Here is a 24401-nt window from a genome sequence, read left to right on the forward strand (position 1 = left end):
GACTCTGAAAAGCCCAGCTAGAAGTGACTCTGAAAACGTGTGTCAAAGGCATCAAGAAGGGCTTCTCTAAGGACAGAGGTGACAAAAGGAAGGCTGGGGATATGTGGTCCCACTGATGAAGGAATGGGCCTTCTCTGATGCCGCGCAGGCTGGCAACACAGGACATGGAAAGGCTGAGGGGCTGAACACCTTCTTGGCCTCAGTCTTTACAAGCAAGATCAATATTGAGGAATCCTATGTCCTTGAGACCAGGAACAAGGAGATATATTGTTGGAAGAGGACAAGTTCAGGGAATACTTAAGCAAATTGGAGGCCTCCCTCAAAATTTGTACATCTTGTAGACAATGGTAACAGTCAGGTTTTTTGGAAGTCAAAAATCTTCTCCTGATAATCATAGAATCATAGAGTCACGGAATGGTTGGAAGGGACCTTCAAAATCATCAAGTTCCAAGCCCCCTGCCATGGGCAGGGACACCTCCCACTAGACCAGGTTGCTCAAAGCCCCATCCAGTCAGGCTTTAAACACTTCCAGGGATAGGCCATCCACAACTTCCCTGGGTACCTTGCTCCAATGCCTCACCACCCTCACAGTAAAGAATTTCTTTCTGGTATCCAATCTAAATCTCCCCTCTTCCAATTTAAAATCGTTACCCCTTGTCCCGTCACTACAATTCCTGACAAAGGGTCCGTCTCCATCTCGCTCACTTATCCCTCTGTGGGATAGGCCTATGGGATCTCAACTGGTGCCATTGGGTACAGACTTCTGGCAGCTGCTGGTCCTCTCTCTGGCCGCCTCCTCTACAAGTGAACTTGTTTCCCACTTCAGTCTCATTAAAGTTTTCTGCATCCTCACCTCTGCCTCCATGTAATCCTTTTCTTGGTGCACACTGTCTCGTATTACCAAGGAAGAAAGACATTGCCATGGGTGGTGGGGGATAAGGTGAGGGCACAAGCAGAAGAGGAAGGGGAGGGTGGGACACAGGGCAATGGATCTCTTCCAGCCACTGTCTCTTGGAGCTGAGGAAGACGTTACTGAGCTCCTGCACAGCCAGTGGGTATCAGGCCCTGTATTCCAGCATCTCTGCTCACATATGATCCCTTGGCCTCAGAGCATGTTCTACAACAGGGAGATTGACCACTGCTTTCCCTCAGAGAGAAGCCTGGTGCTGCTGGAGGCTCTGAGGGGTCAGCAGCTCAAAATCTTGTGCAGAAGGGAATTCCTCCTGCTCTGGATAGCCCTGTGCTTGGGAAAGAAGCTCAGTCAGAAGATGGCCCCAAAGGATGCAGAAGTGATGAGAAAGCCTTTAAAACACCTCCCAAACTTCTCCTCCTCATCCTCCCACTTGTCCTTAAAATGAGGAAGCTTGGCACCCAAGAGCAAGGATAGTAAGGGCGGGTCTCCTCTTCACCCTCTACCCAAAAAGAGTTCCCTGCATAGCCCAGCGGTTACACAGATGTGCAAGGCTAAGAAGACTTAAAGGTTGATGTTGAAACCAACCTGGCCAGTCGACACCTGAGGGCACTCATGTCTCACACAACCCCAGCTCCCACCAGACAGGGTGTCCCACTGACATGAGACTCTTTCACCACCTTCTCTCACTTCTCAGGCCACTGACATTGTCCTCTCCTGGATGAGGACAATGTCCTGCAAATCCCTTGGTGTAGAAGGGAAGGAGCACTGCCAGGGGACACCTGAGGGCCCCTTCCCCCACCCTCAGCCTTGCACAGACACATCCCCTCCCTCCCCTGGGTTCTTGCACAGCCAAGGAAGCTCCCTGCACTGGGGTGTCACGCACAGCACAGAGGTACAGGGCACCGTCAGAGACCTCGACTTCCTCCAGCTGCAGGAGGCTGTATTTCCCCGTGGTGTTCAGCTCAGTGATGAAACGGCCACTGCGCTTGCGGCCACCTGATGCCTGTGAGGAGACCAGCTGGGGACCTTGGCCTTTTCTCTGCTGGTACCAGAACAAGCCATCAAAGTTTAAGGACTTGTACGTGCAGGTTGTCTGGAAGGTGCCTCTCTGCTTCACTGTGACTTCTCCTTCTTGCTGGGTGACAGTGACCTGTCCCATGGTGCCTGGAAGAAATCAAGGAACAGTGACTGTGCAGGGAAAGGCTCCGAGATGCAAAACAAGGGCAGAGGCAAAATGTCAGCAGAGAGGGCTCCCTGTGCTCTGCAGCAAGAGCCCCATGGATGGGAACAGAGAGGCAGTGAGCATCTTTGGGCAGGAGGCCTGAGACCTCAGCTCAGCTTGGATCCCACAGCACAATAATGCCAATTACCTCCCACAGGGATACCCCCAGAGGAGAGCTCTGCTTTCACTCAGGTCTTTGGTCACCACTCTCCTGCTGCCTGGAGTCACCAGGGAACAGCCTGTGGTGGCCCCAGGACACCTCCAAAGAGGTGAGAGATGAAGGGAACTCCAGTGAGAAGTTTCATCATGCTGCCCATTCCCTGTCCTCTCAGGAGGCTCCAAGGTCAAGGAAGAGAGGGAAAAGGAAGCCCAGGCACTGCAGACTTGCAAGAGGAATGGATGGTCCAGGCAAGGTGCATGACATGTGCCCGCCAGGAGAGAGACTGGGACACCCTAAGAGTGTGAGTGGGATGAGAGAGCTCTCATGTCCCTGCATCGACTTGCAAAACCCCTGTGCATCAGAACATGCGTACTGCCAAGATAGAAAAGAGCTTCTGCAATGACACGTCTGTGAAAAGATGGGCCCAGACAGATCAGAAGAGAGAGGCAGCGAGAGGTGGATGGTTGGCAAGAGAAAAGGAAGGCAAGGGGTCTGTGATGGTCAGGAGAGGAGCTGTTTCTTCTTGGTCTCATCTTTTCCATCAGCAGCAGTATCTTGAGAAAGCAGGTAAAACCACATTTCTGATCTGATGTTCCTAACTCTTGCCCATAATTCAAGAGCAGCTCCTGCAGAGATCTGATGAGGGGGTGAGGGTCTCCTGGGAAGAAGAGGAATCCTGCCACCAGTCAAAACCAATGCTTACCCAGTGGTTGCCTCAGGAGGGCAGCGAGGACGAGATACCCGAGGTGCATGCTGAGACCGATCCTCCTGCGTCTGTGAGAGAGACTCAGAAAACCCACACGTCCCCACCAAGAGTCCCAAGAGAGCAGAGCTGCTGGAAATGACTCTGCAGGGGGAGCAAAGAATGAAATGGGGAGGAGAAATTGCTTGTTCTTGGCACATCTCAAATGCCTGTGCTGCCATCTTCTCTCCTCATGTTGTTCCTGCAGCCAACACCTTCTGCCTTTCCAAGGTAAGTGCTTCAAGGGGGACAGGCCTGCACCTGAGGACCCACCTCTCTGACAAATGCCCCTGTGCAACACCTTGGGAGTCTCTCCTTCCCTGATGTCTGTCTTCCCTCTCTCCATCCTCAAGCCCTTGGCTGAGTTGGCCTCTCCTGGCTCCTATGCAGTGTCTAGTCCCAAGCTCCTGTCAGCACAGCCAAGGCTGCAGCTCCCACAAACACAATGGTCAACACCCCAATACCCTGCAGACACCAATTTTCCTTCTCACCACCTCAGGCACCAGGGAATGTCTTCCTCTGTTCTAAAGAAGCTATCTCAGGAACCAATAAATCATGTTTACTGCCACGCTTCCCATCCCATCTCATAAATCAGCTTCTGAAAAACTCATTGGGGAAAAAACACACTCAGACCCAAACAAACACTCCTCCCACTGGGCTATAGCCCTTCCATTTTCAGTTGCCTCAGCACAGGTAGGATCTGCATTTGTCCTTTCCTTATTTTTAGCATTTAACAAACCAACCAACCCAACTATCTTTACTCTTTCCACAGCATAATTTAGGTTGGACTGGACTTGTGCAGGTCACCCATTCCAAGTCCTTGGTGGCCAACAAGAGAAGCATCTGATTTAGCCTAAGCAATGCTGCAGCTGCTTTTGGAGAAGATTTCTAACCAAGCCATCCGGCTGGCACTTTGCTTCCTGATGCTGCACCTGCAGAGCACAGCTGGGAGCTGGACTCCTTCCAAGGGAGGCAGGTCACAGCTGGGGGCACATGAGTGGGAGCCTTCTAGGCCAGGTGAGGGCCTGGTCATCTTAAAGCAGATGAGATGATCACCTCAGCAGAGCAGCTTTGTTATCTTGAATAAGCCAGGTTAACTGGCAGATGTCAGGGCTTGGCTCAGGCAGCTCAAATCTACTCCTGATGACACCTGCCAATTAATACTAGTTTGTCTTTTGAAGAGAGGGTATTTATCTGAAGGCAGCTTCATCCAGCCACCTTCCTCTCCAGTATCCCACCCCCAGCATTGGCAGGGCACAGGTCTCACCACACACACACAACCCTTTGCTGCCACATGAGCATGTCAGGACGTCACCTCTCCCTGCACTGAAGCTGGAATTGGTCCCAGACTTCCACAACTACCCTACAGAGATCACCAGGGATGGGCTGGTTCTTGTCAGACTCTGGGATTATTTTGACTTGTAAAGTGAGAACCCCTGGAGCCACAGCATTTGGGATGGTCTCCAGCTTTGACTTTGTCTCTCACACATGGACTTGCCTGAAGTTGCCAGGGCACAGGGGCAGAGAGCTGCCGGTGGAGTCCTGGTTCTCAGAGTGTGGGGAGAGGCTGGGCTTCCTCCTGTGCATCTGCCTCTGTCTGTGCCTGAGGGCGCATTTGTGCCTCCGTGTTTGCATTTGTGTAGGCATTTGCAAATGCACATGTGAGAGTGAGTGTCTGCCTGTTTGTGTGTGTGAAGAAGGGCACTTCTGTGTGTGTCTGTGCTCGTGTTTGCATCCACGCACATTTTTGCAGGTAAGCAAGTGAGTGTGTGTCTTGTCATTGTGTGTTAATTTATTTCTGTGGGCACATGTGTGTGCAGACAGGTACGTGTGTGTCTGTGTTTTTACAAGAGGTTGCATATATATGTACATGCACATGTGAGTGTGGAAGTGTGAATAAGTGCGTGTGAACACTTATGTGATGACAAGTATGCGGGTGAGTGTGTGTGCGTGTGGAGGGATTCCTGTGTAACTGGGTGTGCATGTACATAAGTTTTAATGTGTGCTGACATGTGAGTGAAGGCAGGATGGAGCTCCTGGCCACTCTCTGTTGGAGACATTGAGCATCTCCCATTCTCTCTACAGAGGAAGTCTGAAAGCATGGCTCATGTCTGCCTTTCCCTCCTTCTGCTCTCTCCTTTCCCTCTCCTCTCATGTTGGCTTCTGATCTCCTTTGGTCTGCCCAGGCCAGCCTCGGGGGCACCTGCTGCACCTCTCCCTCCTCAGGGCAAGCTGAGAGACGCCCTAAAGGAGCTCTGCTACAGCCAAAGGGCACCAAAGCTCCACCGTTCCTCGTGCTCTCTTCACAGTGACACTCCACTCAGAGTGACTTCACTTTTGTCCTTTGTGGTATGAAAGTTCTGCTGCATCCCAGCCTCCTTCTCTGTGTTGTCCTTCCCTGTGTGGAGAGTCACAAGCACTCAGTGAGCAAGGTGTTAGTCTCGGGTGACCAGACTGGAGCCCAAAGGGGATTCTTCACTGTCCTCAGGGGAAGCAGAGTGTGGTACACAGTGCTATGGGCTCCTCCAGAGCCAGAGGCCTGCCTGGCTTTGTCTCTCCCTTGAAAAGTCCTCTTGAGCATGTCCTGTGGCTGGGGAGCCTGATCAGTGGTGTCCTCGAGTGAGCAGCCTGGGGATTGCAGCAAGCCAGTGGGAGGCTTGAAGCCTCCTTTTGGGGATGGACATTCCTTAAGGTCTGCTTGGAGTTTTGCTGGGAGCCAGAGTGGCAGAAGATGACTTTGAAGACTTGCCCAATTCCTGTGCAGAGGGGAGAGGGAAGCAGCAGAGAGAGGCGGCAAGAAGAGAGGCTGGGGCTGCTCAAATACAACTAGGAAGAGAAGAGAAGAGAAGAGAAGAGAAGAGAAGAGAAGAGAAGAGAAGAGAAGAGAAGAGAAGAGAAGAGAAGAGAAGAGAAGAGAAGAGAAAATTCACTATTGTCCCAAGTGGACTCGAGTCTCTGAGTTTTATTTTTGTCTTCTCAAGAAATTTAAAGTCAGCGCAAAGTGTCCAGAAACTTTCTAAATTCTTCTTTTTACGCACAGAGGTGTTGGAGACCATCTTTCTATTGTGGAAGGGGACCTATGGAAGTGGCGCAGGAAAATGCTGGGCCCACTGAAATCCCTGAAGGGAGACTTCTCTGGAAACAGCACCTGCTGTAAACATCCCACCCCGACTCAGACACACCATCTCTCCCTGGCTGGAGGACATCCAGCACAGGCCTCTTCATCACTGACATCTACTCCCCATCCCTGCAGGTATCCTGGTCACCCCTTTGCCTGGGGAGGACGCCTTCCAGAAGAGTGCGAAGAGAGGGTCATCTTATAAACTCAAGGGTATCTCTTTCTAAAAAGGGACCAAACCCCTTGTGGAATGAAGTATAAAATTTTTCTGGATTGTGCGAGACATGGGATGTTTAGGGGAGCGAGCAGATACGAGCAAAGAGAAGGACCACAGCAGCTAGTCCTGGAACAAGCCAGGGAAGACAGATGGACAGCGGGATGAGAGGTGCCAATCACATGTGACCATGTGTCTGATGCATGAGTTGGCCTGGCCATGCTGGTTGCTCTGCCATGTTTGTCCACCTGCCAGTACTTCCCTGGAGACACACTTATCAAGTCCAGATGGAACAGGGAGCAGGGCTGATCTTTCACTCTGTGCCTCGGAAGCCACTGCCCATGGGCTTTGACCACCTCTGTTAGCTGCTTGAACCACACATGGTTCCCCGGGGACTGGCTGCAGAACTACAGTCTCTTCTCAGAGGCCTCCTGCCAGCTCTCACTCACCTCAGTCCTCCAGCCCCTCAGGGCAACTCAGCAAATCTCTCTCTGACTCACTCATCCAGTAGGAACCTGGCATCCCTTGAGGCTGCGCTCAGTCTGTTCAGTGCAAGCGTTTCCCCTGTCTCCTGGGCATCAATTCCAAAGGTGCTGACTCCTGTCAAAAAAGATCCTGGTGTCACCACGGACCCCCCGTGGGGAGCACCTGAAGATGCCCCTGAGCTCCACATCCCTCGAGGGGCCCGGTGCCAGAGCCGGAGCCACTGGTTCGGGAGAAGTGCCCCGGGGCGCGGGGCGAGGCGGCCCCGGCGGGCGGAGCGGCAGCGCCCCCTGGCGGGCCCGCCCGGGGATGTCCCCCCGCCCCCGACACACACGCCCGGCCCCGCCCGCGGCGGTTCCTGCCCGGCCGCAGCCCCGGCTCCTCTCCCCGTGTCTCCCAGGGCGCAGTAATACACCGCCGCGTCCCCGCGCCGGGGCCGGGCGAGCCACAGGGCGCTGGACCGGCGGTCTGCCGCCACCCGCAGCCACCCCGGCGGGTCCGGTAGCTCCTTGGAGTCTTTGTGAGCGCTCACGAGGAATGCGGGGCCTCGGCCCGGGAGCTGACGGTACCAGTAGATCATGTCCCCGGTCTGTATGTTGGGGTGGGAGCAGTTGATGCTGATGGCGGTGCCCTCGGTGGTCTCTGCAAACGCCTCCTGCTGCACCTGGGCTCTGCCCACAGCCACTGGAGAGAAGGGAGAAAGAAATGCCAAAAATCAACTGAGATCACCCAGCTGTGATGGCTCTATTCCGAAGAAATCATTAGAAAGCATGACAGGGAGACAGTGCTAGACCAGAAGAAATGGGGACAAGGTGCTTATCATCAGGGAAGTAGAGTCATCCTGGTGTGGCTGTGTAGAGGAGAGGGCGCAGTCTGGGGGAGGAATTTAAAATGTTGCATGGAGAGATAGAATGAGAGTCAGGTGCATGGATTGATGGATGAATGATTAGAGGCAGAAGGGAAAGGAAAGTTGAGTGTGTTACAGGGAAGGCTGGAATGCTGAACTCAGAAGAATATTAAATGGAGAACACAGAGGGGTATGAGTGGATGTGTGGAATAATGGCACAATGCAGAAAAGCAAACTTACGCCTACAGTTAAGAGAGAGGCAGAGGGCAAGAAGAGAGAGGGTTCTCCAAGAGTAGGAAGAGAGTTGAAGGATGGTAGATGCATGGAGAGATGGGTCAGAAGATGGGTGAGTGAAGAGAGGAAGAGTAGACAGAGAGAGGAGTTGTTACAGTGAAGGACAGAGGACTGTATTCAGGACAATAAGAACTGTGGAATGCAGAGAGGAAGGAGAGGTTGCATGAAAAATCAGCTGTACATGCAAGCAGGCTCATACCGACAGAGGTGGTGAAGAAATGGGGAAAACAGCAAGAGGAGACTCGGAGGGTTTAGAAAGGGGCAAAAAAGATGGCAGAGAGGCAGGAGGGGGAAAGACCCCTTGAGGAAGGAGAGGGAAGAGTCGGCGCTGGGCTCCCCGGGGAACAGCCCGGGCACAGCCCCGGCCCCCATCCGCCGCCGCCAGCCCCACGCACCCAGGAGCAGCGCGGCCAGCCCCGCCAGCCCTGCGCCCCGGCACCGCCGCATCCCGCCGCTCCGCCGCCCGCGCCTCGCTGTCCCCCGCCAGCCCCGGCTCTCTGCTCCGGCCGCCGCGCCTCCTCTCCGCCGCCTCCTCTCCTCTCCGCCGCCGCCAGCTCCGCCCCGGGGCTCAGCCCTGCGCCGGCGCCGCCCGGGGGCTCGCCCGGGCCGTCACGGGGCACGGAGGGGAGGCGAGGGCGGCGGCAGCGGGCCTCTCCTCGGGGTAGCGACCCACTGCAGCCCACCCGTCCAGAGTGGGAGGGACGGCACAGGGATGGCACCGAGGAGAAGAGGTCTGAAACACCATGTCCTCCCTTTGCCCCCATAATCTATTTCCTCATGTCCCTCCTTCACTGGCATCTGGGGAGACCCAAAATGTCCTTTAAGTTATGTGGTCATAAGAATGGGATGGGGCACGAGAGGGAGGAGACCTCGCTGGGCTCAGCACCCTGGTGTTGCCCTCTCCTGGCCTGCCACTGAGAGCATTGCTGCTTCTGATGGCACAGCCTTCTTGTGCGATTGCCCACAGCTGGAGGTTCCCTGTGGCACCAGTAATACTGCGATATCATGCACACCAAAAGTACTTCCACAGAGAAAGCATGGACCTGGCATGACATTTTCCACCTGCTTTGAACTTACCGAGATGCACTCTACATCATGGAGCACAGGTGTAGGACAGACAGAAGGTGGAAGCTAAGAAGGCAGTGTGACAAATCAGCTCCCTGAAATAACGAGTGCCTCAGGGACCTGGGACATGGGAGGGATGGATCTGAGAAGCAACCCTGCCCTCAGGGACAGTATAAATGCCCAGAAATGCCATGAAGAGACTGTAAGAGTTCCCACAGAGCCCTAACTCATCCTGTGCTCAACCAGCGTGAAAGTTCCTGTCTGGCTGCTGGAGCCCTGCAGGGCCAGAAGGGCAGGGATAGAGGGCCAGTTCTGGGCCCCTCAGTTCAAGAACACCTCTCTTATGAGGAAAAGCTGAGAGACTTGGGTCTGTGCAGCCTGGAGAAGAGAATACTGAGAGGGGACCTTATCAATGTGTACGAATATCTATAGGGCAGGTGTCAAGAGTCAAACTCTTCTCAGTGGTGCCCAGTGACAGGACAAGGGGCAACAAACACAAGCTGAAGCACAGAAAATTCCATCTCAACATGAAGAAAAGCATTACTGTGAGGGTTCCAGAGCCCTGGAACAGGCTGCCCAGAGAGGGTGTGGAGTGTCCTTCTCTGGAGATATTCAAAACTCACCTGGATGTGTTCCTGTCCAGTCTTCTCTGGGTGACCCTGCTTTGGCGGGGGGTTGGACTAGATGATCCCCGAAGGTCTCGTCCAAGCCCTACAGTTCAGTGATTCTGTGATTTTGTGAATGGGAAGGAAGGTGCCTGGCCCAGGAGGGACATTCCTGGATTCCTTGGCCCTGGAGTGTGGAGGTGACTGGACTCGTGTCTGTGTTTCTAACAAACAAAAGCCTGTGTGTGAACAAGATCATTTCTCTTTGTGTTTGTGCACGTGTTTGTGTCCGTGCACGTTTTTGCAGGTGAGAAAGTGAGTGTGTGTGTGTGTCTGGGGGCATAGGTATGTGCCGATGGGCACGTGTGTCTGTGTTTGCACAGGAGCTTGCATATATATCTATGTGCAAGTGTGTGTAAGCACGTGTGAACACTTATGTGATGACAAATCTCAGGTGAATGTGTGTGCGTGCGCGTGCAGGGTTTCCTGTGTCACCAGCTGTGCATGCACATGTGTTTTTATGTGTATTGACGTGCCACAGAATCTTAGAATATCTCAAGTTGGAAGGGACCCATTTGTTGTGTCCAACTCCCTGCTCCCTGCAGGACTACCATACAACTAAGAGCGATGTCCATACGCTCCTTCAACTCTGACAGGCTTTGTGCTGTGACCACTTCCCTGGGGAGCTTGTTCCCGTGTCTGATCTCACTCTCGGTGAAGAACCTTCTCCTAATGTTCAATCTGAACTTCTCTGACACAGCTTCCCACTATTTCTACGTGTCCTATCACCGGTCACCAGAAAGAGGAGATCAGCACCTGCTCCTCCACTGTCCCCCTGGAGGAAGTTGTAAGATGAACAAACCAAGTGACCTCAGCCACTCCTCAGAAGTCTTGCCCTCGAGACCTTTCACCATCTTGATCACCCTTCTCTTGGACACACTCCAATAGTTCAGTGCCCTTCTTAACTTGAGGCACCCAAAACTGCACACAGTACTCGAGGTGGGGACACACCAGTGCAGTGTATCACAGAATCACAGAATCTTCTTGGTTGGAAGGGACCTTTGAGATCATTGAGTCCAACCACACAGGAAAAAAAAAAAAAAAAAAAAAAACCCAACCAAAAAAACCCCGAACACCAAAAAAACCAAAACGACACAAAACAAACACCCACAACCACACACCACACCCACCCACAAACAGACACAAACCAACAGTCTCGGGCACTAGAGCATGCCCTGAAGTGCCATGTCTACACGTTTCTTAAATACCTCCAGGGATGGCGACTCCACCACCTCCCTGGGCAGGCTGTTCCAGTGCTTGACCACTCTTTCAGTAAAGTAATTCTTCCTAATATCTAATCTAAACCTCCCCTGCCCCAACTTCAGACCATTTCCTCTGGTCCTGTCATTATTCCCTTGGGAGAAGAGGCCAACACCCACCTCTCTACACCCTCCTTTCAGGTAGTTGTAGAGGGCAATGAGGTCTCCCCTCAGCCTCCTCTTCTCCAAACTAAACATGCCTGGTTCCCTCAGCCTTTCCTCATATGACTTGTTCTCTAGACCCCTCACTCTCTAGACCCCTTCATTCTCTAAGCAATCCTGCTTCAGCAGGGGAGTTGGACTAGATGATCTATATGGTCCCTTCCAACTCTAAAAAAAATTCAGTGAAATTCAGTGAAAATTCACCAGCTTGGTGGCTCTCCTCTGAACATGCTCCAGCAGCTCAATGTCCTTCCTGTAGTGAGGGGCCCAGAACTGAACACAATACTCAAGGTGAGGCCTCACCAGTGCCGAGTACAGGGGGACGATCACTTCCCTACTCCTGCTGGCCACGCTATTCCTGATATAGGCCAGGATGCTGTTGGCCTTCTTGGCCACCTGGGCACACTGCTGGCTCATGTTCAGCCGCCTGTCCACCAACACCCCCAGGTCCTTTTCTGCTGGACAGCTTTCCAGCCACTCTGCCCCAAGCCTGTAGCGTTGCCTGGGGTTGTTGTGGCCGAAATGCAGGACCCGGCATTTGGCCTTATTAAACCTCATCCCATTGGCCTTCACCCATTGATCCAACCTGTCCAGGTCCCTCTGTAGAGCCTTCCGACCCTCAAGCAGATCAACACTCCCACCTAGCTTGGTGTCATCTGCAAACTTACTGAGGGTGCACTCAATCCCCTTATCCAGATCATCAATAAAGATATTAAACAAGACCGGCCCCAAAACTGAGCCCTGAGGGACACCACTGGTGACCGGCCGCCAACTGGATTTCACCCCATTAATTACAACTCTCTGGGCACAGCCATCCAGCCAGTTTTTTACTCAATGAAGAGTACACTTGTCTATGCCATGATTCGCCATCTTCTCCAGGAGAACGCTGTGGGGGACGGTGTCAAAGGCCTTACCAAAGTCCAGGCAGACAACGTCCACAGCCTTCCCCGCATCGAGAAGGCGGGTCACATGGTCATAGAAAGATCAAGTTGGTGTAGAGTGGGACAATCACGTCCCACTTCCAGCTGGCTATGCTGGGCTTGATGTACCCCACCACACTGTTGGCCCTTTGGCTGCCAGGGCACACTGTTGACTCATATTCAAGTTACCATCAACCCAAACCCCCTGATCTCTTTCTGTGGGGCTGCTCTCCAGCCTCTCATCCCCCAGTTTGTGTGAATAACCAGGATTACCCTGGCCCAGGTGGAGAATCCGGCACTTGCTCTTGTTACGTTTCACATGGCTGGTGAGTGTCCAGCTCTCTGGTCTATCCAGATCTCTCTGCAAGGCATCTTTAACCTCAAGGGAGTCCACAGCTCTTCCTGGTTAAATATTGTCAGCAAACTTAATATTTGATTCCTGCCTCCAGATCATTTATAAAACCATTAAAGAGCACTGGCCCTGAAGCTGAGCCCCAGGGAACCCTGGAACATGGACTGAACATTGCTAGAGAGCAGAGAGGAATAATTGTGGGGAATTTCTGCTGTTGTAATTATTGTGAAGGGATGAGGGGTGGATTGTGTGTAAGTTGTCCACCTTAGTGGGTGTTGTCATGGTGTTGATTTTGGTGTAAGGAATTCTTTTTGCTGATGTAAGTGAAGTTTGTGAACATTGTAGATTATGTGATGAATGCATATATTAATGAGAATTCTTAAACACGTGACTCACAGAGGTTAGGGGTGGAACATATTTGCTTTATGGGAGAAGGTTTTGGTAGCAGGGAGGTTACAGGAGTGGCTTCTGTGAGAAGATAACAAAAGTTGCCCCTCCATGTTGAACAGAGCCAGCTCTAACTGGCTCCAAGACAGATCCACCACTGGCCAAAGCTGAGCCAGTCAGCGATGGTGGTAGGACCTCCATGTTAACATATTTAAGATGTTTAAAATGGTTGCACAAGAGCATGTGGAAGAGAGGAGTGAGAATATGTGAGAGAAACAGCCTCGCAGATGCCAAGGTCAGTGAAGAAGGAGTGGGAGGAGGTGTTCCAGCACCAGAGCAGAGATTCCCCTGTAGTTCATGGTGAAGACCATGGCAATGCAAGGTGTCCCACTGCAGCCTGTGGAGGTTAATGGTGCCACCTGCAGCCCATGGAGGACCCCATGCTACATGTGCCGTAAAGGAAGCTGTGACCCCATGGAGACCCCACAGTGGAGCAGGCTCCTTGCAGGGCCTGTGGCCCCATGGACATCCCATGCTGGAGCAGGTTTTCTGGCAGAAACCTGTGGCCCTGGGAGAGACCCACACTGGAGCAGTCTGTTCCTGAAGGGCTGCAGCCTGTGGAAAGGACCCATGCTGGAGCAGTTTGGGAAGAACTGCAGTCTATGAAACTGTGTTGGAGAGGTTCATGAAGGACTGTCTCCCATGGGAAGGACCCAGTGTTGGAACAGGGGAAGAGCATGAGGAGGAAGGAGCAGCAGAGATGGTGCCTTATGAACTGAATACACCTCCCAGTTCCTCATCCCCCTGAGATGCTTGGGAGGACAAAGTAGAGAAGTCGGGAGTGAAGTTGAGCCTGGGAAGAAGGGAGGGGTGGGGGGAAAGTGGTTTCAGGTTTGTTCTTATTTCTCATTATCCTACTCTGATTTGATTGTCAATACATTAAATCAATTTCCCCAAGTTGAGCCTACATTGCCTGTGACAGTAACTGTCCTTATCTCAACCCATGAGCCTTTCATCTTGTTTTCTCTCCCCTGTCCTCTTAAGGAGGAGGAGAGATAGAGCAGCTTGGTGGGCACCTAGCAGCCAGCCAAGGTCAACCCAACCCAACATGCCATGATCATGCTTGCCCAGCATCAGAGTAGAAATGGTCAACAACCTTCTTGGTGCAGAAAGGACGTTGCAGCAGCAGAGCCATCTGGGACAAGATGACCGCAAAGCCCACTGCCCGTTCTCTCAGTGCTGGTAAGAAGTAGAATTTCTTGATCATGATAATGTTTTTTTTTCACTGAGCAGCTTGCATATGGTGACAGAATGATCAGAGGACATGGCTGAGAGGATCAGGAACTCAGTCATGCATAGGAAGAAGTGGGAAAAGGAAAGCAAAGGATGGAATGTCTCCAGCATCTAGGGGACAATGGTGGTGGCACAGCAGATCACCAAGAATGAAAGCCTGCCAAGGAAGAACTACCTCAGGATCCCCCAGGGCTGCTCACTCTCCACTGTGACAATGATGAGGCTATTCCCACTACGACTAGGAGATAGGTGGAGAAGACAAAGTCAAGCAGAACCATGTGCCACCTGGGGGAGGTTCCCCTGCTTGACTGTGTTTGTGTTTCCTTTGGGAAAACATACTGCTCTGTTTGAAAGAGCTTTGTCATGTCCAGAAGCTTCCTAGGCAAGAGGGTGTTCCTCCAAAGGTGTTCTGGGGTGAATGCTTTCTCTCCATTGGTATCAGAGGAATAAAATCAACCACTGCTGCAAGGCAAGGTCACCACTTCACCCCAGGTGAAGGTCTGGCCCTGCCAGGGCTGAGGAGCAGGTGGTAGGCCACAGTGAAGGGAACTTGGAGCAGCTCTTACAAACATTTCTGGTTTGTTGGAATGGACCTTTGCCATGTAAGAGCTGGCTCTTGCAGCTCATTCTACATCTGTGACGCACTTCTGGGACAAAGCTGGCAGACCTTTACAGACAGGCCAGAGCATGCCACGTTACCCAGAACAGTGGGAGCCCTTTGTGGGGAAGCAAGAGAGTCTTGTAGGAAACACCGTAATCCCCTCCCTGCCTTGCATGGAGTGTCTCAGTCTCCATGTGTCTGCTGTCTGACGGGTCTGTTTGCTGCCTTCAGGAGCACAGGCCCACAGCAGCCCTCTATGAGAAAAGGTGCTGAGCCCCGGCATTGACACCACGAAGGACCCAGTGATGCTGGTGCCGGGTCCACTATTGATGCTGATGCCGGTGGTTCGGGGGAAGCGCCCCGGGGCTCGGGGTCGGGCGGGGCCGGGCGGGGCGAGGTGGCCCCGGCGGGCGGAGCGGCAGCGCCCCCTGGCGGGCCCGCCCGGGGATGTCCCCCCGCCCCCGACACACACGGCCGGCCCTGCCCGCGGCAGTTACTGCCCGGCCGCAGCCCCAGCTCCTCTCGCCGTGGGAGACCCACGCCACAATAATACACCGCCGCGTCCCCGCGCCGGGGCCGGGCGAGCCACAGGGCGCTGGACCGGCGGTCTGCCGCCACCCGCAGCCACCCCGGCGGGGACCGGAGCTCTTTGGAGACTTTGAGACTGCTGACAAGGAATGTGGGTCCTCGGCCCGGGAGCCGACGGTACCAGTGGATGAAGTAGGTCACCTTTATGTTGGGGTGTGAGCAGTTGATGGTGATGGCGGTGCCCTCGGTGGTCTCTGTGAACGGCTCCTGCTGCACCTGGGCTCTGCCCACAGCTACTGCCGAGAAGAAAAGAATCACTTTGCTTCAGCAGAAAATGTCAGGAGAGGGGAGAACAAGACCGTTCATCAACGACAGGGATATGTTCTGAGAACAAAGTCTGGAGAGACAATTTCTCTGAGAGTGGATGGTTGGAGACAAGAAAGTATGAGGCAAGTTTGGAAGGAGAGAGTGAAGAAGAGGAGAAAGCAATGAGGAAAAGAGATGGGCTGAGAGAAATGGATGGATGGATGGATGGATGGATGGATAAAGAAATGGAGTAATAGAGACAGGTCAGCTGGGAGTAAATGACCTCACTGAGGGCAGAAGGGATGTCTGGAGAAAGGAGAACAGAAGGGGAATAAGGTTCGACAAGGAGCAGGAAGGCCAGAGTCGAGTCCCGGGGCCAGCGCTGATCCCACAGAGCCCTCGGTCCGGCGCCCAGCAGCATCCCGCCGCCAGCCCCACGCACCCAGGAGCAGCGCGGCCAGCCCCGCCAGCCCTGCGCCCCGGCACCGCCGCATCCCGCCGCTCCGCCGCCCGCGCCTCGCTGCCCCCCGCCAGCCCCGGCTCTCTGCTCCGGCCGCCGCGCCTCCTCTCCGCCGCCGCCTCTCCTCTCCGCCGCCGCCAGCTCCGCCCCGGGGCCCTGCGCCGACGGCGGGGCCGGCCTTGCTGTCGCTGCTGCCCGCGGACAAGACACCCCGAAAGCACCCCGACCCCGCCCCGGGGCCCCTCGGGCCGGTGCTGCCCTTGCAGCCGGTGTCGCCGGCCCAGTGGCCCGTGAAAGGCCGGCGGCGGCCCCGGGAAGAGCGGCGGGGAGCGCGGAGCGAGCGGGAAGGCGGCGCCGCGGCAGAGACCGGCCGGAGCGGAGCTGCCCGCAGCGACACTGGGGGTGCGGGAGGGCGGGCACAGGCTGGCCCCGGCACGGGCACCTCGGCCACGGCGACGCCGCTGCCCTGGAAGGAGCCAAGGGGAGGGGGAACGGCACAGCAACAGGGCACGGCAGGAAGGTGCAGAAGTTAAGCGCTTGCTCTTTTTCCAGTTCTCTTATTTTCTCGAAATATCTCACTGGAAAATTGAACTCTTAAAACTAGATGTGGAAGTAAATGGCACGGTGTTCTGCGGGATGCTCTCAGTTATTAATAAAAAAGGAAAAGTAGTCTATCAGGTGAAGTCTGCAGGGGATGCTGTGCAGGTGTCGACTGTCAGGCAAAAATGCAGGAAGCACCAAGTGCTGCAGGGCAGTTCTCGGGGCAAGGAGGACGAGCAGGGGAGGTGGAACAAGTAAAGGGGGAGAAGCTGGACGTATGAAAGGAGAAATGAGTGCTGCTGGGAGAGATGTGGTCTGGGAGAGAAAAACAGCACCTTTCTGGAGCCAGATGGATCCTTCCTCCCTCTCAAACACAACAGCAAACTCAGCCCTCCATTCCAGCACTTTCTCAGGCAGCTTCTCTCCCCAGCTGGCACCATGACTCACAAGTCCATGATCCTCCCTCCTCTTCCTCGGTCCTCAATGTCTCATGGAGAGGGTTTTAGGTCCTCTGAACAGGAGCTGTGTCCGACAGTTACTTCCCATTCCCCTTTCTGGGTTTTATCGACAGACATGCTGGGAGTTCCCAGTTTCCCACTGTTCATGGCATTCATGAAAACACTAGCCAGTCCTGGTCCTACTACTGATCCCTACTCCTAGACCCTACTAAGAAGTGTCAGTCAGCTGGGCTTTGCACCAAGATCACAGCTCTCTGAGCCTGGCGCTCCAGCCCATTTTCCACCCTCGTTATCATTGAACCCATTTGTTCAGAAATTTGGTCATAAAGGAAGTCCAAGAGAGGCTGGCAAAGGTCTTGGGAAATTCAGGGCCACAGCTCCTGCCCTTCCCTTCTCCAGGGTGCCTGGTACCTCCTGAGAAAGCAATGTGGTTGTCCCTTGGCTACACTAGAACCTCAGCTCAGAAAGAGCATCTCCACGAAGAGGGGACTCTGCCCTGGCTGAGCTCTCCCAGCAGAGCTCCCTGGCACTGCCCTCACTCAGGTCTGTCAAGGGAAGGGGGAAAGCCCTTGGCTGTACTGCCTCCAGTACTACAGGACACCTCTGGGGTCAGCAGCTGGCAGCTGGCTTTGTGGGATGCGGTCTTGAATCCATCGTCCCTTCCCTCCTTGGGGCAGTTGCTGGGCACTCAGACTGAGATTCCAGTGTTGGGTATAGAATCACAGAATTGTCTAGATGGGAAGGGACCTTTTAGATCATCTAGTCCAACCATCAAGCTAACTCTGATAAAAACCATCACTAAACCATGTCTCTAAGCACTATGTCAACCCATCTTTCAAATACCTCCAGGGATAGTGCCTCAAGCACCTTCCTGGGCAGCCCATTCCAATGCTTAATAGTCCTTTCAGTGTAAAAATTTTTCCTAATATCCAATCTGAATCTCCCCTGGTGCATCTTAAGGGCACTTCGCCTTGTCCTATCACCTGTGACTTGGGAGACCGACCTCCACCGTCCTACAATCTCTTTCAAGGAGTTGTAGAGAGCAATAAGGTCTCCCCTCAGCCTCCTTTTCTCCAGACTGAACAACCCCAGCGCCCTCAGCCTCTTCTCAGGGTGTGAAGGTGTTTGTGGGCTGAAGAACAAAGTAGTTCTCAGCTCTTTGGCTTTCCCTGTGCAAGGCACAGGGTCTGTCCTTCCACTCAGAGCACAGCAACATCAGGCTTCATGTTCCTTTCATTCAGTACCTCTTTGATCCAAGGTCGTAGCCTCTGCCTGACACAGCACCAGGTCAATGGGCTGCACAAGTCTATTTGGCATTGACATGGACCTGAGAGAGGGCTCTGTCCCACCCCAGGCACCACCAGCACTGCACTGGAAACAAGCACTCAGGGATGGGCAGCAGGAGGTGGGCAGGATTCCTCAGCCTTTATCCTTGCCCAGAAAGGGGCACAGAACACCATGGTGGGATCCTCCACCTTCGCTGCAGTTGGCAGCATCCTCAGCTGTGATGGAGTGCCCATCACCTCTGGGTGCTGTGACCTCTCTGGCATTTCCAGCCGCTACTATGGCAGAAGATCCCTCCTCTGATAAAGATGCTGGGAAAGCCCCAGGAAGACACCTTGAGGAACTCAGAACATGGTGCTGGGCAGAGGATCGAGCTTTTGAATGTTTTTTCAGCACAGCTGAAGGGCTTTGCTTTTCTTTCTCTTTTCCTTGTTTGTTTCACATCGCCTTAGCAGCAAGGTTCCCTCAAGATCAACCTGGTGGGGACTGTCTGTTTCCTTCCCCTCTATGGGGCAGACAGGCAGCCATCATGCAAGATCTTCTTCATGACGAAGGACCACAGACCCACAGCTGCCCCTGGGGCTCCATGAACTGGGAACTCAGATGGAGATTCCAGTATGGGACATGAACATTCTGGGCACGAACATCAAAGGTGTCATCAGTTCTTTGGCCTTCCCTGTGAAATCCAGAGAGTCTTTTCTTCTGCTCACAGCACAGTGATATCAGACTCTGCGTTCCTTTCATTCAGTGCCTGTTTGGGACAAGGTCTCAGCCCCTGCCTGGCACAGCACCAGGCCTGTGAAGAGCACAAGTCCCTTTGGCATTGGCTTGGGCATGAGGAAGGGCTGTGTCCCACCTCAGATACAGTCAACACTGCTTTGGAAGCGGATCCACTCAGGGATGGGCAGCACGAGATGGTCAGGATTCCTCAGCATTTCTCCTTGCCCAGAAAGCAATCCCCATCCTTTGAACTCTCTAGAGCTGGGGAGAGCAGCTGTGTCCTGGCCTGGAGAGGCAGGGAGTGGGGACTGCCAGCCATGCTGAGGAGCTCCCAATAGCGTTACACTGAATTCAACTAAGGATCCAAGTTGGAGTGAAACTGTTCTTGTTGGGGGCCTGAAATAGTCAGGAACTTTAGAGGGGCAGGAGAAGGAGGGCTCAGGAGGCAGGGGCTGCATTTCAGGGCCTCTTCCCTGGACAGATCTCCAGGGGGCTGGTGCCATCACCACTCAACCGCACTCGGGCTCCTGCTCACCCTGGAAACCTGCTGCTCTGTGGTGCCCATGGACAAAGCTTTGGATAGTATCCCTGCCATAACCAGCACATTCCCTCATGAGGAAGGAAACACAAGGACACAGACACACAGGCTCAGGCACACCGGCATGGAATCAGGCAGAAATTTGTGCTCCTATGTGCATTCACAAAACCCTGGCTGCTTACAATACAGACCAGGCAAGAAGACACATAGGAATACCGTGATTCATGGACTCTCTGACTCTCCCACTGCCCTGGGAACTGGGCACTGTTAGGCAGGATGGGGTCAAAAAATGGCAGGACAAGGCATATATGTAGGGAAGCAACAGCAAGTGACCATTAGGGTGAGGTGAGGAGGGAAGGAAAGAGAAGGACATGGCAGTTCCTTATGCACAGGAGCCCATGGGCGTCCAGCTGAGCATGGATGGAGCATCTTCTCCATAATGACACTTCAAACAACCCCAATGGCGTGACCCAGGCTATTGTCATCTGAAGCCACACAGCACTTGAGCTGAGTCTTCTGTCTGCACTGCTGCATTCCTGCCTTAGAAACCCTGGGGTCTTTCATCTCCATTCTCAGAAGAATCTTTGATTGTGGAATGGTCACAGCACCAACCTGGAAATGAAAAGGCAGCAGTGTTGGAAACCAAAGCACAGCCCATATCATTAGCTGAGATGGTTTGCATTCAAGATGAGCTTGTCAGAAAATTGTTACCTCTGCAAAGGGCACCTCTGGTCCTGCGGCAATGAAGGGCAGGTATAAAAGCCAGTGCAAGTCCCTGCTCCCTCATCTACTTCTCTTGCCTCCTTCTTCTTGGAACCAGGTGAGTCTGAAGCTCCTTCTCCTTCTCTTCCAACATGAGATCTCTCCTTGATGGATGTCTCAGCTGAGTTTGGCTCTCTCCCGTCCTTTGGTTTGCATCTTCTTGTCACGAGAGAGGGAAGCAGGGAGAAGGTCTGCTTAGAGAGAATCTGAGATTTGGCTGATGGGGCTTTTGGTTTATGCTGTAGGAGAAACCCTCAGTGGGCCAGGCTGCTCTTTGTAGGGTGATGAAGACTGTGAGTCTCCTGCCTGAGCTTCCAGTTCCCCACTCAGTAGTGGCCTTGGCTCCTTTGTGACAGGGTAACCAGGCTGCTCCTCACCCAACCTTGTGCTCTGCTTCCTCCCTTCTTCTCTTCCAGGTGCACCTCCAGCCCCAAGACATGTCCTGCTACAACCAGTGCCTGCCCTGCCGGCCCTGCGGCCCGACCCCACTGGCCAACAGCTGCAATGAGCCCTGTGTCAGGCAGTGCCAGAACTCCACCGTCGTCATTGAGCCTCCTGCTGTGGTGGTGACCCTGCCCGGCCCCATCCTCAGCTCCTTCCCTCAGAACACCGTGGTGGGATCCTCCACCTCCGCTGCTGTTGGCAGCATCCTCAGCTGTGATGGAGTGCCCATCACCTCTGGGTGCTGTGACCTCTCTGGCATTTCCAGCCGCTACTATGGCAGAAGGTCCCTCCTCTGATAAAGGCGCTGGGAAAGCCCCAGGGAGACACCTTGAGGAACCCAGAACATGGTGCTGGGAAAAGGATTGAGATTTGGGATGTGTTTGCAGTACAGCTGAATGGCTTTGCCTTTCTCTGCCTTTTCTGTGTTTGCTTCCATTCCTCTGGACAGCAAGGTCCCACCAAGGCACACCTGGTGCAGAAATTCTCTCTCCTCTCCCTCTATGGGACAGGCAGACAGATATCATGCAAGAACTTCTCCACTTCTGCATAGTCAAGGACCACAGAGTCTAGGTGGCCACCAGGGCTCTATGGACTGGCGTTCCCCACCTGGAGTAACTTTGCTTTCTTCTTTTGACTCATTAAAGTTCTGCTGCATTCAAACCTGCCCTCCATGTGGTCCTTCCCTTTGTGGACACTCTCCAAGCTGCGGATTGAGATAGGTGTTGCTCTGGGGTGGAAGTGGGTGAGGACTCAAGGAGACTCTTCTCCATTCACAAAGGAGTGGGAAGTTGGGACACACTCCAGTGGTTCCTGTTTGGAGCACCATCTCTTGGAGCTGAGGAAGACATCCCCGTCTGCTCTGCTGCCAGTGACCATCAGGCCTTGCCCTGCTGTCTCTGTGCTCACAGATGCCCAGAAAGGCTGGAGGCCCTTTTGGGGCAGGAGCCCCATGAGCTCTTGAGGAAAGGTGTTCCTCTTCTGTGGCTGAAGCTGCTCTAGGGTGTCAGGGGTGAGTGTGGGGCTCCAGAAGATGATTTGCTCTGCAGAATGGCAGGAGTGGTAAAGCAGGGAACAGCCCTTGGGGTGGCCCAGACCTGCTACTTCACCTTATTCTCCCCTCCACCACCCAATCCAGATGCCATGGCCAGCACATGTGGGCAGGAGTAGCCGGGAAGAGTCACCCATGTTGCTGCATGTGCCAAGGGTGGAAATAGGAGCTCAGGATGTGGGAGCTGAGGGCAGTGAGCAGAGATATGGGGACAGTGAAATGGTGTATTTCTGAGGGAGATCATATTGCTCTGATATAGAGCGTGCAGGAGAACGTGATGATCAGCAAGAACGAGGGTACTCGGTGCACTTCCCAACAGAGCTGCATGTGGTCTCAGTGGTCTTGACTGTTTCATTGGTCCCTCCAGAGGTTTGTGCTCAGGAACTGACTGCCATTCTTGGGGATTATGTTACATGTTAATCTCAGCACTTTTTATCGGATGAAATATCTCTTGGGAGCTACCAATCTTATATCCTTTTTCCTGCGTGAAAATCCAGATGTCTTAACATAAGTGTACAAGTGGAAGGATGGAAATCCCCCACCAATGTCCTCCATCAAGAGGGAGTTATGGCTCATGAAGCATATCTCAGAATGGCTGAAGGCCTAAAGCTTTGTAAGGGCATTTCACTTGCATCCCTGAAATCTTTTTTCCCTGGTCATACTATTAATAACCATCAACATCAGCAGCACAGTTGGACTTCCTAACCCTACTGCACTCAACCTTGTAATAAGCAGAAGGTGCCTCGGGTCCTTGCAATGAGGACAATATCTGCAATTGGCCTTGTAGAAGAGAGAGGGATGGTGTTTCTTCCGACAGATGAGTAAGCCCTTTGGCCAAAGCACCACCAGAACCCTGCTACTGGCTCTTGACATGACGTCTAGTTTGGCTGTGCAAGTGAGGAGATCTTGGAAAGGCAGGAAAAAGGCACAGGATCCAGGCAGGTTTTACACTTCAAACTAAGGGCACTGTTGCCAGAGGAAGTTCTCTTTTTGTGGTGATTTAAATCATGCTGAGGCTCTGCTGCGCAGAAGGCAGCCACTGAGCTGTCTCAGCCGTGTATCCCGTTTCACTGCTGTGGCCGCTTTCTATGGCCCGTGTGTCTTCACTTATATGGGAGACCCCTCCAAAGGGTCATTGGGCAGAGCAGTGGCTCTTTTTCACACTGTTCTTATTCCCCTGATCAACCCCTTGATTTACATCCCAAGGAAGAAGGATGGGAAATCTGCTCTGAGCAGGTTCAAGAGCTGGTATATCTGCAGATGAAGTAAACAACTGGGAGGGTACTGTCACCCTAACCCAAAGATCACCGTACATCAAGGAGTCAGTGATCTGTGTAACCTGAGGAGTCCCTGGCCTCTGCTCTGCTGTGCTCCATGCAGAGCTTGGCCTTCAGAGCCAAGAAATAGCATTTTAAGCCATACTAGACAGAGTCTGAGGGACTTTAATCCACAAATCAAAACGAACCAGCAGCTCCTGGTGCAAAACACTTGTTGGAGTCAGCAGGTCCCAGTGGGAAATGCCTTTGCAGAGAAAGGACAGTGAAGAAGAGACAGACCAAATGCCTGGCTGGCCCCACACACAGTCATGGGGGGCAGTGACAAGACACTTGGCCCAGGTGGTTTTCCAGTGAATTGGGAAAGTGAGGAGGAATTTTCTGGATTGTAGTATTAACTTGAAGTATTAACTTATTTCAAGGAACGCGGGGTAGAGCAAAAGGAAGGGAAATTCTTGCTGTGTTTGGTTGTTACTGCCGTGCTGGAAATAGACGTGGGGACATTTGGAGCTGAAGCGGTGGCCCCGCGTGAGATGCAGGCGCAGCAGCTCAAAGGTGTCTGGGCAGCAAATAGTAAGAGGGAGAAGGGGGAGGGGGTGTACATGGCGGCATCACCCCTTCCCTGCAACCAAGCCCAGGGAAAGGGCATCCACTCTTCAGTGTGGGGACAGGGGTGGGAACAGGGACAGGCATGGGTGGGAACGTACCCTTATATTCTGCTTGTAACACTGTGGGGCCAGCGTAATTAGCAATGGGTTATAGCTCTGCTGGATAATGGAGCAGAAGTAATTTCATGGAAATCTGCCCTATCACCCCAGGAATAAAGTGATGAATGTGAACAAAATCAGGGTGAGGGGGTTGCTGAAGAACTGTCTAGAAAGGTCTTTCTAACCTTGCAGTTTGGTTGGAGTTAGGAGGGTATGCACCACCTACAGGTTGGGGTGGGCTCCGAGAGAGTCCCGATATATATCCCAAACTGTGATCCATGAGCAGGAAAGACTTTTAATAACCAGTGGGAGAAAATATTCCTTCCGTATCTGCTCAGCTCGCAGTGGGGAGGATTGTACCCTTCACATTGTGCGGGTCCCTCCCTCCAGTGCTGCAGCGTCAGAGCAGGACTGGCTGCCCCAGGACATGGTGACACGTCCCCAACCAGTAAAACATGGTTAGAAGCTGGGGTTGTCCAGCAGACACATTTGCCGTTCAAGAACCCTGTTTGGCCTGGGAAGAAAGTGGCTCTGCCAGACCCGGGGGGGGCAGCTTCTGGTGTCTCCTCGCAGAAGCCAGCCCTGCAGCCCCTGCACTAGCAAAGCCTTGCCAGGTCAACCAAGTACACTCTCCT

General features: G+C 53.4%; 1 gene segment (V, D, J or C); it reads right to left on the reverse strand.

Annotated features, from left to right (window-relative positions):
* Positions 1–5340: 5340 nt before the first annotated feature.
* Positions 5341–8440, reverse strand: LOC141474948 (T cell receptor alpha variable 4-like). The segment is given in 3 exon segments: positions 5341–5435; positions 7189–7536; positions 8389–8440. Coding segments are annotated over 3 exon segments (495 nt in total).
* Between the last annotated feature and the right edge of the window lie 15961 nt (positions 8441–24401).

Source organism: Numenius arquata, chromosome 23, assembly GCF_964106895.1.
Source record: "Numenius arquata chromosome 23, bNumArq3.hap1.1, whole genome shotgun sequence".
Lineage (NCBI taxonomy): Eukaryota > Metazoa > Chordata > Aves > Charadriiformes > Scolopacidae > Numenius > Numenius arquata.